Here is a 16,787-nt window from a genome sequence, read left to right as displayed (position 1 = left end):
TAACAGCATTGTATATCAGAAGCAATAAGATGCCAAACTCTGGGTGCACTGATCTGTTCCAAAGTCTCTCTTATCAACCAGGACCTTGGTAATTGGAAGCCTCAGTTAAGTACACGATGTTTTTGAAGTCCTTAACTTTGTATATGTATATATATAAAGTCTACATAAACATATATAACTTCATATATAAAGAACTTTGAAAACATATATATAAGCTTTATACATATATTAAGGACTTTGAAAAAATTAAATATATGTGTGCGTGTGTGTGTATATATATATATACACACACACAAAAATCAAAATTATAGCAGATTAATTCAAGGAAAGAAAGAAAAAAATGGGGAAGGGCTGAAGGGAAGAACTGAATCAAGAACATATCTTGGAAAACCTAACACTTGTTATAATCTTATCCACCTGAATTTATATATGTCTACACAATATTCAGAATGTTGACTTTTAGGTACAAGAAGATCCTGAATCATCAAAAAATAGCCTGTTGTTTTCACTCTACTTCACAGTTTTTTTAAGTTTCTTTAACAGCAAGAGCTAAAAGCTAAACGGTTTCTAGTTGCCCCTTGGTTAATAAGAACATTACACTAACCAGGAGTTTCCACTCCTCAAGTGTTCTAGCTCATGGGGGATTTACTTCAACTGAGCTCATTTGAAGATACTAAGAGTCTAGCTGTTGAGCTTCTACACTAGGTACTCTAGGTACAGCAGACAACAATCTGTGTCATTCCAAGTATCTTCCCAGGGACACTTAGGACTATTGGTATAGGAGGAATCGTTCAAGTGGCTCCGGCAGACGTAGCTTGTGGATGGCTTGATGACATGCTCGACCGAGACACTTCCGGACACACAGGCGGCAGAGCTGCGAAAGAGCAGGTGGGCCTGAGAGAGAAATGAAAATGGTGTTAACTTCATAGTGGTGGGAGATGGTGTGGAAGGGGGAAATCAGAGAACTGGAAGAGGGGAAACTTTCTAAAAGCAGAAGAGAAGCTGGATCTGTATAGGAACTATAGAATGATGTAGCAGACACTAAATACAGGCAGCGGATCCCGATTTGCCCCTCTGGAAGGGATGCATTTCTTTAAGGTGATCTTCCAAGGGTACTTAGATTACCAATGTTGAAGAATGAGGCTAACCAGAGGCAAGTTAGGAATGCAGTGTGGGGTCTAAAGGGAATGCATCTCATTAATGTATTGAATGTGCCAATGAAAGTAATACACTGGGCCAGGCGCAGTGGCTCACGCCTGTAATCCCAGCACTTTGAGAGGCCCAGGCGGGCAGATCACGAGGTCAGGAGATCGAGACCATCCTGGCTAACACCATGAAACCCCGTCTCTACTAAAAAAAATACAAAAAATTAGCCGTGCGTGGTGGTGGGCACCTGTAGTCCCAGCTACTTGGGAGGCTGAGGCAGGAGAATGGCGTGAACCTGGGAGGCAGAGCTTGCAGTGAGCCGAGATGGCGCCCTTGCATTCCAACCTGGAGACAGAGTGAGACTCCATGTCAAAAAAAAAAAAAAAAAGAGTGCACATTCTGGGGTCAGATGGCTCAGAATCTTACCTAATTCTATTATGTAGCTAGCTGTGTGACCTTGCCTATGCTTTTCTTTTCCCATTTGTACCTGGCATAGCAACCAGCTACTACCGTATAAAGTTCCCACTGCTCTAAAGTTTTAAAAATTCAGTGAGATTGATCTATGTTTCAAATTTAGCCCAGTGCCTAGCACACGTAAAGCTGAATAATGATAATTGTCTTTAATATTCTCCAAGCACACAAATAATCAATATAGGCTCAAAATATTTTCTTACTGTATAGATGTAAGAAGTTCTCTTCTGAATTTCAGATGCTCGCCTTACCTCTTCTGGCATCACAGTTGCTCTTAATGCCCATGGTGGAAATGGGAATGAAGCAATGAGGTTTGCAGACCCACCTACTCCCTGATCTGGGAAACAGGCACGCAACCTCACCATTTAGTCGGGTTTCTGAAATACTCTGTGTCCTCCCCTACTGACTCTGACTCAAGTCTTTTGAATTTGCCATCAGATTGTCTCCCAACATTACAAAGAGTTTTGGTTTGCTCAATCATATGCTTATGCCAGGACAGAAATGGAAATTCAAGATTTTTGGGGTAAAAACAAGGTTTTCTGGTTTTCTTTTTTTGAGACGGAGTCTCGCTCTGTTGCCCAGGCTGGAATCCAGTGGTGGAATCTCGGCTCATCTCAACCTCCGCCTCCCAGGTTCAAGCAATTCTCCTGCCTCAGCCTCCTGAATAGCTGGAACCACAGACACCAGCGACCACACCCAGCTAATTTTTGTATTTTTAGTAGAGACAGGATTTCACCATGTTGGTCAGGCTGGTCTCCAACTCCTGACCTTGTGATCCATCCGCCTTGGCCTCCCAAAGTTCTGGGATTACAGGCGTGAGCCACCACACCCGGCCGGTTTTCTGGTTATTTTCTTGTTATGGAAAATACAAAGCAACACTCTGGTTATATGTAAATGCCCCTTGGTTTTTAGTGAATATACACAGCATATAAAATCCCAGAAGACAGGTCAGTGACAGCAGGGCTTGTCGCCTCCCACAATGCCACCTTCAATTAAAAAGAAAAAGGAAAGAGAAAGGAAAAAGAAAAAAAAGAAAGAAAAAAAAAGGAAAAAGAATAAAAGAAAAGAAAAAGGAAAAAAAATGCTATAGATGAGACAGGAAGGGGAGAGAATGTGCTTATGGAAGAAGAATGGATACTCAGCCCTTGGTTACCTTCACGGAGCAAGAGCGCCTGCTCCACGCTGCTTTTTGGAGCCGCCAGATCAAGCGCACTTTTGCCCTGAGCATTTCTACGCTTCAGGTTAGCTCCATAGTCGGTTAGCAGGTGGATGACCTCCACGTTGGACTGCCTTGCTGCAGCATGGAGTGGGGTGTCCAGCCACTGGCCATGGTCGACACTGGCTCCTTAACAAAACAGATGGCCACAATTCAACACTAAATGGTAATGTAAAGCACAATGAGCTTCAAATATAGTAATTGCATATAAAGACATTTTAAGTACCATGACATATTTGACAAATCTTTGAAAACATGTGATTTAAGCCTAGAACCTCAGCAATGCCTACTAAGACTACTTGAAATTATTTGGTGAGAAAAGTGAATTTAGATATTTTTAATTATTTTAAATATTTGCTTTCCCATACAAACTGTGTGGCATACAAAATAAAGTATTTGAGGCTCTTGTTACATAGTTATTATGTTTGGGGGAAAAAGATAAAGCTAAGTTTATTTAGTATTTATATTATTTGGGGCTCAAGAAATGATTTCTGAACTTACTACAGAGAATAGTAAATGATGGGAAGTAAAAAAGACAAAAACTTCCTCAAGATAAAAATTCACAATAAAGGTTTTTACTACAATCTCCACCTTTATGTCAGGGGCTAAGTTTGTTGAATCTTTAGTCAAATAATAGTTTCAAGATATTTCATTTTTCCAGCCAAGCACAGTGGCTCACACCTGTAATTCCAGCACTTTGGGAGGCTGAGGTGGGTGGATCACCTGTGGTCAGGAGTTCAAGACCAGCCTAGCCAACATGGTAAAACCCTGTCTCTACTAAAAATACAATAAATTAGCCGGGCGTGGTGGTGTGCGCCTGTAATCCCAGGTACTCAGGAGGCTAGGGCAGGAGAATCGCTTGAACCCTGGAGGTGGAGGTTGCAGTGAGCTGAGGTCACGCCATTGCACTCCAACCTGGGCAATAAGAGCGAAACTTCATCTCAAAAACAGAAAAAAAAAAAAGAAAAAGATAGTTCATTTTTCCACAGACTCTCGGTTTCTGTATATGCCTTTTAGAATTGCTTTTAAAATGACTAGATACTGTAGCAGGATAGATATAAACTAGCCTGTAGCAAATGTCTGTTGTTTTTACTGTCCAGCATCTTCCTGGCAAGCATACCTAGATTTCCTGAAGGGAAACCACCCTCTTGTGAGTTTCAGTTCTTGTGCTTCCAGTGAAGCCTAATAAATGCAGAGTAGGTTGAAATCTAGGCCTAAACCAATCAATGTATTGTATTTCCTTGGCCCCCATGAGGGGTTCAAAGATGGGCATGTGACTCAAAAAGAGCCAATGCTCTTTCTTGCTGTGTATGGATAAGGAGGGCTGTAAGCCCAGGTATTGCTGGCAGCCATCTTGTGACAACCAGGGAGAACAATACCAGGTAAATGGAGTTAACATCAAAGAAAGCAGGACTGAGAAATACAGTCATTTCTCTAGAGAAGTTTTGTTTTTAGCATTCAAACATAAAATGCTAACCGAATATTTTTCAACCATGACAAGAACTTCATCTTTGAAGCTACAGAAAACCAACAAAGTTAACAGGTTTTTCATGAAAATAATTTTGGAAATTACCTAATTCTAGAAGTTTCTTCACACAGTCTACCCTCTGGTAGGTGCACGCCACATACAGGGGAGTTCCAAGCTGAGGCACCTCATGGTCAATGTTAACATTATTTGCCAGCAGGATCTCCATGCACTCTCTGTGACCTGGTGGAACACAAGATACCCTCACTCAAGTAAGGGACATATTAAATATTCACAGAATTATAGGATTGCTTATCTGAAATGGGCTTTAGAAATAACTTAGGTTGGCCAGGTGCAGTGGCTCAAGCCTATAATCCCAGCACTTTGGTAGGCTGAGGTGGGTGGATCACCTGAGGTCAGGAATTCGAGACCAGCCTGGCCAACATGGTGAAACCCCATCTCTACTAAAAACACCAAAATTAGCCAGGCATGGTGGCACACGCCCGTAATCTCAGCTACTCGGGAAGCTGAGGCAGGAGAATCGCTTGAACACAGGAGGTGGAGGTTACAGAGAGCTGAGATCGCGCCGCTGCACCCCAGCTTGCCTGACAGAGCGAGACTCTGTCTCAAAATACATAAATAAAAAAATAAGTAACCTAGATCTCTTTTTGCAGTAGAAAAAAAAAAATTTTGTTTGTTTTTGGAAATCTTAGGTAGAAACCCCCAAAATAATACCAATAAAAAGAGGAGCATGGCCATGCTTCCCCACTCCAGCTTCTCTTTGCAACCCGATTTAACTTTAACTAAACTAAGGGCTCCAAGTAGCACAGTTGAAATCACTCTCCAGAATGATGCCACCATTTTACAAATGGAAGTGACAAGACCCAGAGGGACAAACGACTAGGCCTATTATTACTCTGAAAAGCTAGTACTCAAACCCGAGAGAACCCTGTCCCCTCTCCATTACAAATCTCTCATTCTCTTCTTTATCCATGATGTGAGATCGGATATATGGCCTGCAACTTTATTTTGGTTAGTCTGGAAAATACCTATGAGAAAGAATAAAGAAGTCTTACGTGTAGAATATATTTAAATACACTTTCAAATTCAGTGGCTAACAACAACTATGTAAGCAAGCATTCTCTTTTGAGAGTTTGCCCAATAAATAGATAGACATGATTAATTTGCAACCTGTGAATGCTTCGTTCAGGAGAGCGTGCTTCTGAGGTATTGATGGGAGCTTGCAAAGAGTTAGTTCTCTTTGAAGATTTAAATGTCTCCCTAAAAAAATCATGTCATTACTAATTAATTTAGCCAACCTATTCTTTGCCGATAACATAAAAGTAAGCTTCATTTTAGACCTACCTGATTTATCACAAATTCTAAATTAAGTATAAATATGCATTAAAATGTACAAATCAGGACTGTCAATTCAAACTATTTGTTCACATAATTAAATATTATACCTGGATTACAGCATCAGTATGTCAAGGTATTGATTCAAACTATGACTTAGCTTGTTCATAGAGGTTTAGAGCTATAAGAATCCAGAAATAATATCTAGTAAGTCCCTAAAACTACTTGGAAAATACAGGGTATTTAACACATATTTTTGAATAATTCTTGTCTTTTTTTTGAAGAACAAGAAACAGCCTAGTTTGAGTTAAATTTAAATATTCTCAGAAAGTTTTAAAAATGAATACAGAAAAGTTAAATGGCTAGCACTAATAGAAAGTGTATAAAATAATGAATTTGCTAATCATGCTTCCATTCTGTGGATATTTATCCTTAACATGCTTTTACAATACAGAAAAATATACAGAAACACACAAAGTATGTGTTTATTACGAGCATATATATGTTTTATAGGCACACAGATACCAAAAGCTCCAAATATAATCAGCCAAGCACTGCAGACATACCTAATTAATTCAAACCATTCCCAATACTTATCAATTTTTAAACATTTGTACGGAAATACAAATAATATTAATTTTTACTTCAAACATTTATATCAAATCAATATTAAATTTTTAATAAAGACTTTTTGTAATACCAGCACTTTGGAAGGCTGAGATGGGTGGATCACCTGAGGTCAGGAGTTCGAGACCAGCCTGGCCAACATGACGAAAGCCTGTCTCTACTCAAAAATACAAAAATTAGCTGAGCACTGTGGCAGGTGCCTGTAATCCCAGCTACTTGGGAGGCTGAGGCAGGAGAATCGCTTGAACCCCGGAGGTAGAGGTCGCAGTGAGCCAAGATTGTGCCACTGCACTCCAGCCTGTGAGACAGAGCAAGACTCTGTCTCCAAAAAAAAAAAAGACTTATATGGCCGAGCACGGTGGCTCACGCCTGTAATCCCAGCACTTTGGGAGGCCTAGGCAGGTGGATCACCTGAGGTCAGGAGTTCGAGACCAGACTGAGAAACATGGTGAAACTCCATCTCTACTGAAAATAGAAAAATTAGCCAATTGTGGTGGCGGGCACCTGCAATCCCAGTACTTGGGAAGCTGAGGCAGGAGAATTGCTTGAACCCAAGAGGCGGAGGTTGCAGTGAGCAGAAATCATACCACTGCACTCCAGCCTGGGCAATAGCATGAGACTCTGTCAAAAAAAAGAAAAAAAAAAAGAAAGACATTTATATCGTTTCCAAAGTAGTTCATTACTCTACAAATTAAAGGACTTACATGATGTTTGGGAAATGACTAACATCAGCTATTATTTAATAAATGTGTATTAAATACATTTAGAACATAAAATACATAGATAAATTTAGATTTGGGTCTTTTGAATCATTTAAGGTAATCCACTGGAAAAAAACTTGGCAAGTGACATGTTTAATAACCTGGAACAAATCTTTCACTTTTGCCTTTTGAAATAAAGTATTTCATCCCAAATTACACCAGCAAAGATCACTATTCTAGAGTGTTTTAACTTCATCATTGTATTTCTGATCTCAGTTAAGAGAACAACTCCCTCACTGGCTATCATCAAAATGTCACTCTTTGGGTGTGTGACCTTTGACAAATGGCCTTGTCCTTTCAGTGGCATCTTCTCCTTCATGTCTAGTCTGTGCATATAGTTTTTAAATTCCTTGAATTTACTATTTTCCTTCACTTTGAAATTAACTGACAAGACAGGAGTCTGGAGTCAGCTTCAAGATTTCCAATGCTATACTTTGGAAAGTTGCAGCCTTTTCTTTCCGATAATTATGACTTTGAAGTCATCAGTCCATCTAGATTGTGTAACTTATTATGAACAGTTACATTTACTATTCCATTAGAGATAGTATCAGCCTTGGGTTTCAGATACTTTCATAGTTTATTTTAGGTTAGTGGTTGGTATTTTATGGACTTTAGAGGATAAGCTATTCTCGCCTACCAAGGACAGAGACATAAGCATAGTACAATTCAAGTAAGTCACAACTACTGCCTTGGCTGTACCAGCTGCCACCAAAACACCAGCAAAGAGGCTCTGGAAAGGTCTGCCAACAGACCATCCCCAGGAAATGGGACATCTGAGTCAGGAAAGCATTCCGAAGTTATAAGTAGAGTTCTTTGTGCCACACTGGTATTTCCTGAAGATTTAGACAAATTGAAGTTACTGCTGTGGGATTTCTAGGCCACACATATTCTAATGGTGAGGAAGATCAGGGTCACCCTTGAATGACTAACACTAGACCATTGATTCATACAGATTGGAGTGAGCCCATCAATGTTTCACATGCATTGTGGTGGCTCATGTACCTCTCTTCACTGCCTCATGGATGGGCGAGGCCAGGTGCACCTCAAACTGGGCCTTGGCTCCAAACTCCAGCAGCACATTGACACATGCAGCACTGCCGCTGCAGCAAGCATTGAAGAGGGGCGTGGCTCCGTGAACTGTCACTCCATTGACCTAATGACGGGCAAAGAGAGAGCCAGAGGATTTGTTATTTCATTCTCACCATCTCCAAGTATGTCTTCCTGTGTATTTGCCTAGAGGAATTCCCCGCGCTGGTGAATAAGTGAGGGAACTCCACATCTTTACAGTATTATGAAACTTCATGAAGTTATTGGGTGGATTGAGCGAGTTACTATATGTTAAACACTTAAAACATTATGTGTCGCCCAGTAAGCACTCAATAAGCATTTGCAACAACAATTATTTCCATTTTCCATTTTCCATTAATATGACTCCCCTCTGAATCATGAACAAACATGGCAGGAACCAAAAGCACTGGAGAAATCAGCTAGCTGTGGTCCCAAAATCCATGCTTACAAAATCCTTGGCAATTCTCCACAGATCTACTGTCTTTCTTGCCACAACTTCCTCTCTGGTCTACTATAATCCAAGCAAATTACACATGCCAGCTGTTACTTCTAGAGATAGCATGACCAAGCCAAAGGGACATAGAAAACAGCCATCAACATGGTGTCTGCAACCATCTTTGGTACCTTGTAGGGATGTGGGAAGCACATGAGAACCAGCAGGGCTGGGAAACATCTTTGTGTATCAACAATAGATTGGAAAGAACATCAGGAACTGCAGGAGTGGTAGGGAGCTCTGACGCCATTGAAATGTAGGACAGTCAAGTTTTTGATGTGAAACAATTTTGCTTCAACAACTAAGGATACATGCTTGTGATAATCAGGATTCTAAATGTCCTTGCTTTGGACACAAAAAAAGACTTGTTTCCAGAGTTGCAATATAACCCGTGAAACAGGGTCTTGCTCTGTTATCCAGGCTGGAGTGCAGTGTTGTGATCATAGCTCACTGCAGCCTTGAATTCCTAGGCTCGAGCGATCCTCCTGCCTCAGCCTCCTGAGCAGCTGGGACTACAGGCATGTACCACTATGACCCACAAATTTAGAAGAATTATTTGTAGACAGGGTCTAGCTATGTTGCCCAGGCTGGTCTCAAACTCCTGGGTTCAAATGATCCTCTTGCCTCAGCCTGCCAAAGGGCAGGGATTACAGTTGTGAGCCACCACACCCAGCCTAACCCCCATTAAATTGGAAAGTTAAAGATAAGATGCTAAGATGGCAGAGACAGGCAAGGTCAGGGGAAAATGTGTGTCAATTCATATTGCTAGGGGTTTCTATATTTTTACTAAAAAGTATTTGGTAGGACTAGTTTGATTTGTGTTTTTCTAAGTATCATCCTCATCCCCAGTCTAGGAATTTGTCTTCTTATGTGATTTCCTATAAATTTCTCTCTTAGTTCACGTCAGCAAACATTTATTGAGCATCTACTAGGTGCTAATGTTTTGGAAACAATGATAAGACAATTGCCTCTCCTTGAGTAGGCTGAATTCTATTAGGGAAGACAAACACAAAAAGAAGTTTTTATTGTTTTTTGTTTTTTGTTTTTTTCAGACGGAGTCTTGCTCTGTCACTAGGCTGGAGTACAGTGGTATGATCTCGGCTCACTGCAACCTCCGCCTCCTGGGTTCAAGAGATTCTGCTGCTTAGCTTCCTGAGTAACTGGGATTACAGGCCCGCCACCACGCCCAGCTAATTTTTGTATTTTTAGTAGAGACGGGGTTTCACCATGTTGGCCAGGATGGTCTTGATCTCTTGATCTCGTGATCCACCTGCCTCGGCCTCCCACAGTGCTGGGATTACAGGCGTGAGCCACCGCGCCTGGCGAAAAATAAATCATTTTGAAAATATAATAAAGAATTTAGATGACTATGGGAGTAGGACAAAGGAGAGGATAGACTTGGGAAAAACTTAGAAAGTAAAATTAGCAGGAGTTTTTCATTAATTAGATAGGGAGATGAAAGAAATAAGATGACTCTCAGGTTTGCAGCTTGGGAAACCAAGAGGATGTTTCACCAGGCCTCTGAAACTAGGAACCCAAGATGAGGAGCAGGTCCCAGAGGGAAGAACATGATAAGCACAGTTACAGATGCACTGAGTTTGAGGTATTCATGGGACTGCCAATTGTGGGGGACTTTCTACTGAAGGCCAACTTTCTCTTATTTCATTTCTCATTCTGATTTAAATGTTAAATGGTGTGATACAGTATTTATTGGCTGTTTCTTTATAAACTTGACAAAGACAAAGAAACATGTCTTATTCTTCTCTTTGTGCTCAACAAAACCTCCTCTCTGACCTGATATTGTCCGCAGTCTGCCTGTGACTCCAGGCATCTAGCTTGAAAGGAAATGGCTCTCACACAGCCTTCTTTCATCATTACCCATGAGCTGACTAAGCGGTGACTTAGAGAAGCACTATCTAATGAAAATGCATGACCACTTGGCAGGGCACGGTGGCTCACACCTGTAATCCCAGCACTTTGGGAGGCCAAAGTGGGCGGATCACCTGAGGTCAGGAGTCTGAAACCAGCATGGCCAACATGGCAAAACCCCATCTGTACTAAAAATACAAAAATTAGCTGGGCATGGTGGCGGGCACCTGTAATCCCAGTTACTCAGGAGTCTGAGGCAGGAGAATCGTTTGAATCTGGGAAGCAGAGGTTGCAGTGAGCTGAGATTGTGCCACTGCACTCCAGCCTGGGCAATAGTGTTAGTGAGACTCTGTCTTAAAAAAAATAAAGAAGAGGAAAAAAAATTGAAAAAAGAAAATGCACGACCACAATGGCCTCAGGAAAAGTAGTTTCACAAGGAAGAATTTTATATTTAGTTCTCCATGTGGAAACCCAATTTCCACATAAAATTTTTTTAAATTTGTCATTAAGCACTTAAAAACATTGCAGTTCATAAAATAAATATTGCAAGGACTGAGTTAAACAACAAAATTAGAAACAAAGAGCATCCGGCAACTAAATACAGAAGATTTTTAGAAGTTGCGATTTTATGATTCTATTCTGGTATCTATATTATATAATGCACCTCAGTCACGCTTCGAAAAAAGTTCAGAGATAAATTTAAAATAAGATAAAGTCCAATTCTGTAGATTTCCCCCAATGTATTGTTTATTAAAAGGTCATTTATTTTGATAATTTTGCTCAATAAAAATAGTTGTCCATTGAAGATGTTGAATTAAGAGTGTTTTCTATTGTTCTTTAAAATCTTGTTATTAAGCCTCATACAGTGTTAGTGGGATTATAAATTAGTACAACCATTATGGGGAACAGTTTGGAGGTTCCTCAAAAAACTATAAATAGAGCTGCCATATGATCCAGCAATCTTACTGCTGGGTATATACCCAAAAGAAAGGAAAACAGTACATCAAAGAGATATCTGCACTCCCGTGTCTGATGCAGCACTGTTCACAATTGCGAAGACCTGGAAGCAACCCAAGTGTTCATCAACAGATGAATGCATAAATAAAACATGGTGGCCGGGCACGGTGGCTCACGCCTGTAATCCCAGCACTCTGGGAGGCCAAGGCGGGTGGATCACGAGGTCAGAAGATCGAGACCATCCTGGATAACACAGTGAAATCCCGTCTCTACTAAAAAATACCAAAAAAAATTAGCCGGGCGTGGTGGCGGGCGCCTGTAGTCCCAGCTAATCAGGAGGCCGAGGCAGGAGAATGCCGTGAACCCGGGAGGCGGAGCTTGCAGTGAGCCGAGATCACGCCACTGCACTCCGGCCTGGGCGACAGAGCAAGACTCCATCTCAAAAAAAAAAAAAAAAAAGAAAGAAAGAAAGAAAAGAAAACGTGGTACAGTAAAGATTTCTTAAGGTCAGCAACACAGTTTTAAAAGGTTCCTGTGGGTTGCCATGTCTGAATATTTACACACAGGGGTGTAAGCTGAAGAGAGAGGAGTAGCCTAAATGATGGAATAAGGACATGGATAGAACCAGCCCAGCCCATACCCACAGTGGGTAAGCCATCTGGAAGGTAAACTATCTTTAAACATTAACAGATGCATCTGGCCAGACAGACCCAAGTGGGCAGGGGCAGTACTCACGTGTGCACCATTTTCCAACAAGGCTTTGGCACAGGCCACATGACCTCCAAGGCATGCCTCGTGGAGAGAAGACACCCGGTTAATTGTCACGAGGTTCACATTGACACCCTATAATATAGAAAGAACAGAGTTTATTTGTTTTTTAGAGACTGTGGTCTCACTATGTTGCCCAGGCTGGTCTCAAACTCCTGGCCTCAACTAATCTTCCTGCCTCAGCATCCTGAGTAGCTGGGATTTCAAGTGCAAGCCAGCAAGCCCAGCGGAAGAGAGTGAAATGCTGCATTAGTGATAGCGATGAAAGCAATGTTGTTTCACATGTTTCTGACATTTTCAGAGTCTGTGGGTGTAATGTTAGCACCATAGAGAGAGAAGTAGAAGTTACAATCAAGGGAGCCTAAACACAGCATGAGAGTTTCACATTTATTTATCCAAGAAAATGTTAATTCCACATTCTGAAGCAGGTAATGTACTAGGACCTGGGTCTTCAAAACTTATGACGTGTCTCTCTCTTCTCCCAGAGCCTACTGGGGAGGCAGAAATGAAAGACAAAAGAGCAAGAATATTGCTATACTGGAAGCATGTTCGAAATTCATTTGGGAGCATAGGATATCCTGGAATCTGGCTTGGGCAGTAAGAAAAACTTCGCAAATGAGGTAGTATTTAGCTAAGACTTGAAGCATAAAATGTTTCAAGCTGTGAAGACCAAGAAAGAGTATGCCATTAGGAAAGAATAGAAACTGCAAATTCAGCTTCCTGTTGCTTCCTGTGGCAGGGCCACAGTTGGATTTCTGGAACAGAAAGAACCCACAGAAATAGGAAGCAGGAGATGGGAGGAGATGAAGGAGGACAGTAAGCTGGAGCGAGGTCATGAAAGGCCTTGATTTCCAAGCAAGGAGTGCATGTCTTAGAGGAAATGGAGCACCTATGAAGTCTGCTAGGCTGCAGAGGGTCTGGAGCTAATAGATTAGCCCTTTTAGAAGCCTACTGGTAGCAGCGTGGAGGGTTGATCGCAGGAGTAGGGATGTAAGATCAAAGCAAGGAGAGCCACAGAGATGTCACTATGAGTCTAGGAACAGGCTGGCATGGGCCTGCTGTGGGTGTGAATAACAGTAGGTATGAGGTATAGATGATGGAGTGCAGACAAGTTCAGGAGGTCGAACTGGATCTGGAACAAAACAATAACTCCCAGGCTTAAGAGTAAGTAGACTGTGCTCCTAGGATTCATGTGCTGTGTAGTGGCAGCACTGCTTTGGCCATGACTCCACTGTGTGCAGAGGTCCCTGAAGTCCTAGAGTCTGGGGCCAGCGGACTTCTCCTAACCTTCATTTCCTCACCCAGGTATGAGTGTTTCCACCCCGTCCTAACACATTCTCCCTCCCCATACTACCATGTGTCCCCTTCCTTGTCCTGGACTCCATGTGACAGATGACAAGGTCAGCCTAGCTGCTGGACAACTCTGACTTCATAACCTGATTTTAATAACTTGACTCTTACCATTTCCCTCCCTCTGATGATCACTTTCTATCTGCTAAAGTGTTGACAAAAACAGTCAAACTCTGTAAAATATTTGAAGAGATTTATTCTGAGCCAAATATAAGGGACCAATGGCCTGTGACAAGCTCTCAGGAGATCCGGAGAACATGTGCCCGGGGTAGTCAGGGCACAGCCTAGTTTTATGCATTTTAGGGAGACATGCAACCTCAATCAAACCCATGTAAAATGTGCATTTGTTTGGCCTGGGAAGGTTGGACAACTCAAAGTGGGGGCCTGGGGCTCCAGATTATAGACAGATTGAAAATTTTTCTGATTGGCAGTTGGTTGAAAGAGTTATTATCAATAGAAATGTATGTCTGGGTTATGATAAGGGGTTGTGGAGACCAAAGTTTTATTATGTGAATGAAGCCTCCAGGTAGCAGGCTTCAGAGAGAATAGATTGTAAATGTTTCTTATCAGACTTAAGATCTGTGTTGATGTTAAATTCTGCTCATCTTTTCCTGAGTTCCAAAAGGGAGGAGGGTACAATGAGGCATGTTCAACCCTCCTTTCCTGTCATGGCCTGAACCAATTTTTCAGGTTAGTTTTGGAATGCCCTGGCTGAGAGGAGGGGTACATTCAGATGGTTTCGGGGGTGGGGGCCGTGCTTAGAATTTTATTTTTGATTTATAAAAGGAATTAGGTCCCTGGTCTGTCCTTCCCAGCTGAGTCCTGCTTTTGATCCTCTGCCTTGTAACTGACCAACTGAAAGCTTCCAAAACCCAATGCCATGACCCTGAACCCCAAACTCCAACTTACACGCCCACCATCTCCTGCCACATCTCTGGCTGCATCCTTACTGTGGCCAGCAGCTGCGATTTCCCATAACTGTCTGTCCCTTCATCATAAGGCATCTTTTTGACTCCTGAATTCTGTCTATTTTCATGTCCTGAATATGACGTCATTGCTCTAGATCTGTGCTACATATTTCAAACTGGGCATCTAGTAAGAGTTAGAAAAGGTCTTTTCATTTTTGTTTTCCTTTTGAGAAAACAAGAAAAAACATACTAGTCCACAAGGTGGCAGAAGTGTGCTAGAAAAAACTTTGTTATGGCACAAAATCTCAGAATCCCTAAAATTGTAGAAACGTAAGGCTGGACGGGCCTGAAAGATCATCTAGAGTAGATCACCTCAACTGTGCATGAGAAAATGGAGAAGCAGAATGTTCAAATACTTTTTAAGACTGGTTGTCAGTGACAGCCAGCAGTGTAACCAAGAGCTCCTGAATCTTGGTTTAATGTTTTACTCACATTTACTCACAGTGGCTTAATGTTTTACTCACATAGGCTTAATGTTTTACTCACATCGGCTTAAAGTTTTACTCACATCGACCATATTATCTAAATGTAAAATAAAGTTTATAAAAGTAGACAAATACATTTTTTAACAGCGTATAAGGGTAAAAAAGTAGGGGTATAAAAGGAAAAAGTTGAACTTTTCTATAAAGAATGCCCCTTACACATTTAATCATATTATTGAAGCTAATATGCTTATTAAGTATAATTAGTGCAATGTGGGATCCTGGAACAGAAATAGGACATGAGAGGAAAAACTGGTGAAATCCCAATAGTGAGCAGTTTAGTCAGTGGTATTGTATCAATGTTAACTTCTTATTTTTGACTAATGTACCATAGCTATATAAGATGTCAATATTAAAGGAAGTTGGGTGAAGGGTACAGTGTATATGGGAATGCTCTGTATCCTTTTCAACTCTTCTTTAAAATTATCCAAAAATTTAAAAAGCCCATTGAAAATACACCAATGAAAGTATTGAGGTGGGAGACTGAGAGAGAAGAGGTGGGTGCAAGACGTTTCATTGTGCACCTTTTTAGTTTTATTTATTTATTTTTGAGACAGAGTTTCACTCCTTCACCCAGGCTGGAGTGAAGTGGCACGATCTCGGCTCACTGCAACCTCCACCCCTCACAGGTTCAAACGATTTTCCTGCCTCAGCCTCCCAAGTAGCTGGGATTATAGGCGCCCACCACCACACCCGGCTAATTTTTGTACTTTTAGTAGAGACGGGGTTTCACCATGTTGCCCAGGCTGGTCTCGAACTCCTGACCTCAGGTGATCCACCCACTTCAGCCTCCTAAAGTGCTAGGATTACAGGCGCGAGCCACCACATCCGGTCAGTCCACCTTTTTTAGATAATTTTAAGTTTTGAACTATGTGAATATATTACATATTAAAAATAAATCACATCAAATTTAAAGTACTTAAAAATAAATAAGCAAGTGATAAAATCAGGTACAAAGTTCATTTGATCATTGCTGGCAGTGCTGATTTCCATTTGCCTCTACTTTTTAAGAAGTAACACAACTCATAAAGGAGAGAAATCAAAAAACAAATAAATGAAAAATACATACAAATGCACAGAGAGAGAGAGAGTGAGAGAGAAAGAGAAAGAGAGAGAGAGAAAAAGAGAAAGAGAGAGCGAGCAGTGTACCCAGCTGTTTAAATTCAAAGTAGCAAGAAAGCCAGATGATTGCCAAGTTGTGGAAGAAAGAGGTGATGGCTTACCTCCTCTGTGTAAATGTAGACCCTAAAACATACAAAGCAAATGGAGCCTGCACACTTTCATTCATTCATTTCACAAATACTTACTAGGCCCCTATTCATTGTTCAAGGTGCTGGGGATGTAGTCATAAATATAAATAAAGTAGCCTTCATAGCTAAGACGTCAATAAATGTTCCCTAGGGAGTCAGATTTAGCCATTGTCAACCTATTTTAATGTGCGTTCTTAAAATAGTGTATCATTGGGATAGGCAGTCTCTAAGACAGCACCCAGTAATCCTGGAATCCAGGCGTTGGCTCCCTTGCATAATCCCTTCCCCTTGAGTGTAGGCGGGACTTGTTGACTCACACCTAATGAGTAGAATATGGCAGAAGTGACAGAATGTCATTTTGGAGATGAGGTTATAAAACAACTGTGACTTCCTTCTTAGGTGCCTCTTGCACTCTCTCTGGGGGAAGCCAGCTGCCATCTCATGACACAGCCCTGTGGAGAGGCTCATGTGGCAACGAATTGAGGTTTCCCAACAACTACATGAGTGAGTTTGAAAGCAGATCCTGCCCCACTTGAGCCA

At 41.3% G+C, this 16,787-nt stretch overlaps 1 protein-coding gene across 3 annotated transcripts in view; it reads right to left on the bottom strand.

Moving 5' to 3' along the window:
* Positions 1-475: 475 nt before the first annotated feature.
* Positions 476-16,787, bottom strand: part of ASB11 (ankyrin repeat and SOCS box containing 11) — a 31,459-nt gene continuing 15,147 nt past the window's right edge. For 2 of the 3 annotated variants that reach the window (XM_007991095.3, XM_007991097.3), the window contains exons 3-7: positions 12,165-12,272; positions 8,045-8,195; positions 4,407-4,541; positions 2,771-2,962; positions 476-894 (exon numbers count right to left, since the gene is read on the bottom strand). In XM_007991095.3, the coding sequence (XP_007989286.1) occupies positions 770-894; positions 2,771-2,962; positions 4,407-4,541; positions 8,045-8,195; positions 12,165-12,272 (711 nt within the window). In that variant the 3' untranslated portion in view covers positions 476-769. The remainder of the gene's footprint in view (positions 895-2,770; positions 2,963-4,406; positions 4,542-8,044; positions 8,196-12,164; positions 12,273-16,787) is intronic. The other variant, XM_037986609.2, reaches the window with a different exon arrangement.

This window comes from Chlorocebus sabaeus, chromosome X (assembly GCF_047675955.1).
Source record: "Chlorocebus sabaeus isolate Y175 chromosome X, mChlSab1.0.hap1, whole genome shotgun sequence".
Taxonomy (NCBI): Eukaryota; Metazoa; Chordata; class Mammalia; order Primates; family Cercopithecidae; genus Chlorocebus; species Chlorocebus sabaeus.
Note: the sequence above shows the minus strand (reverse complement) of the source record. Positions and strands in the feature narration are given on the sequence as shown.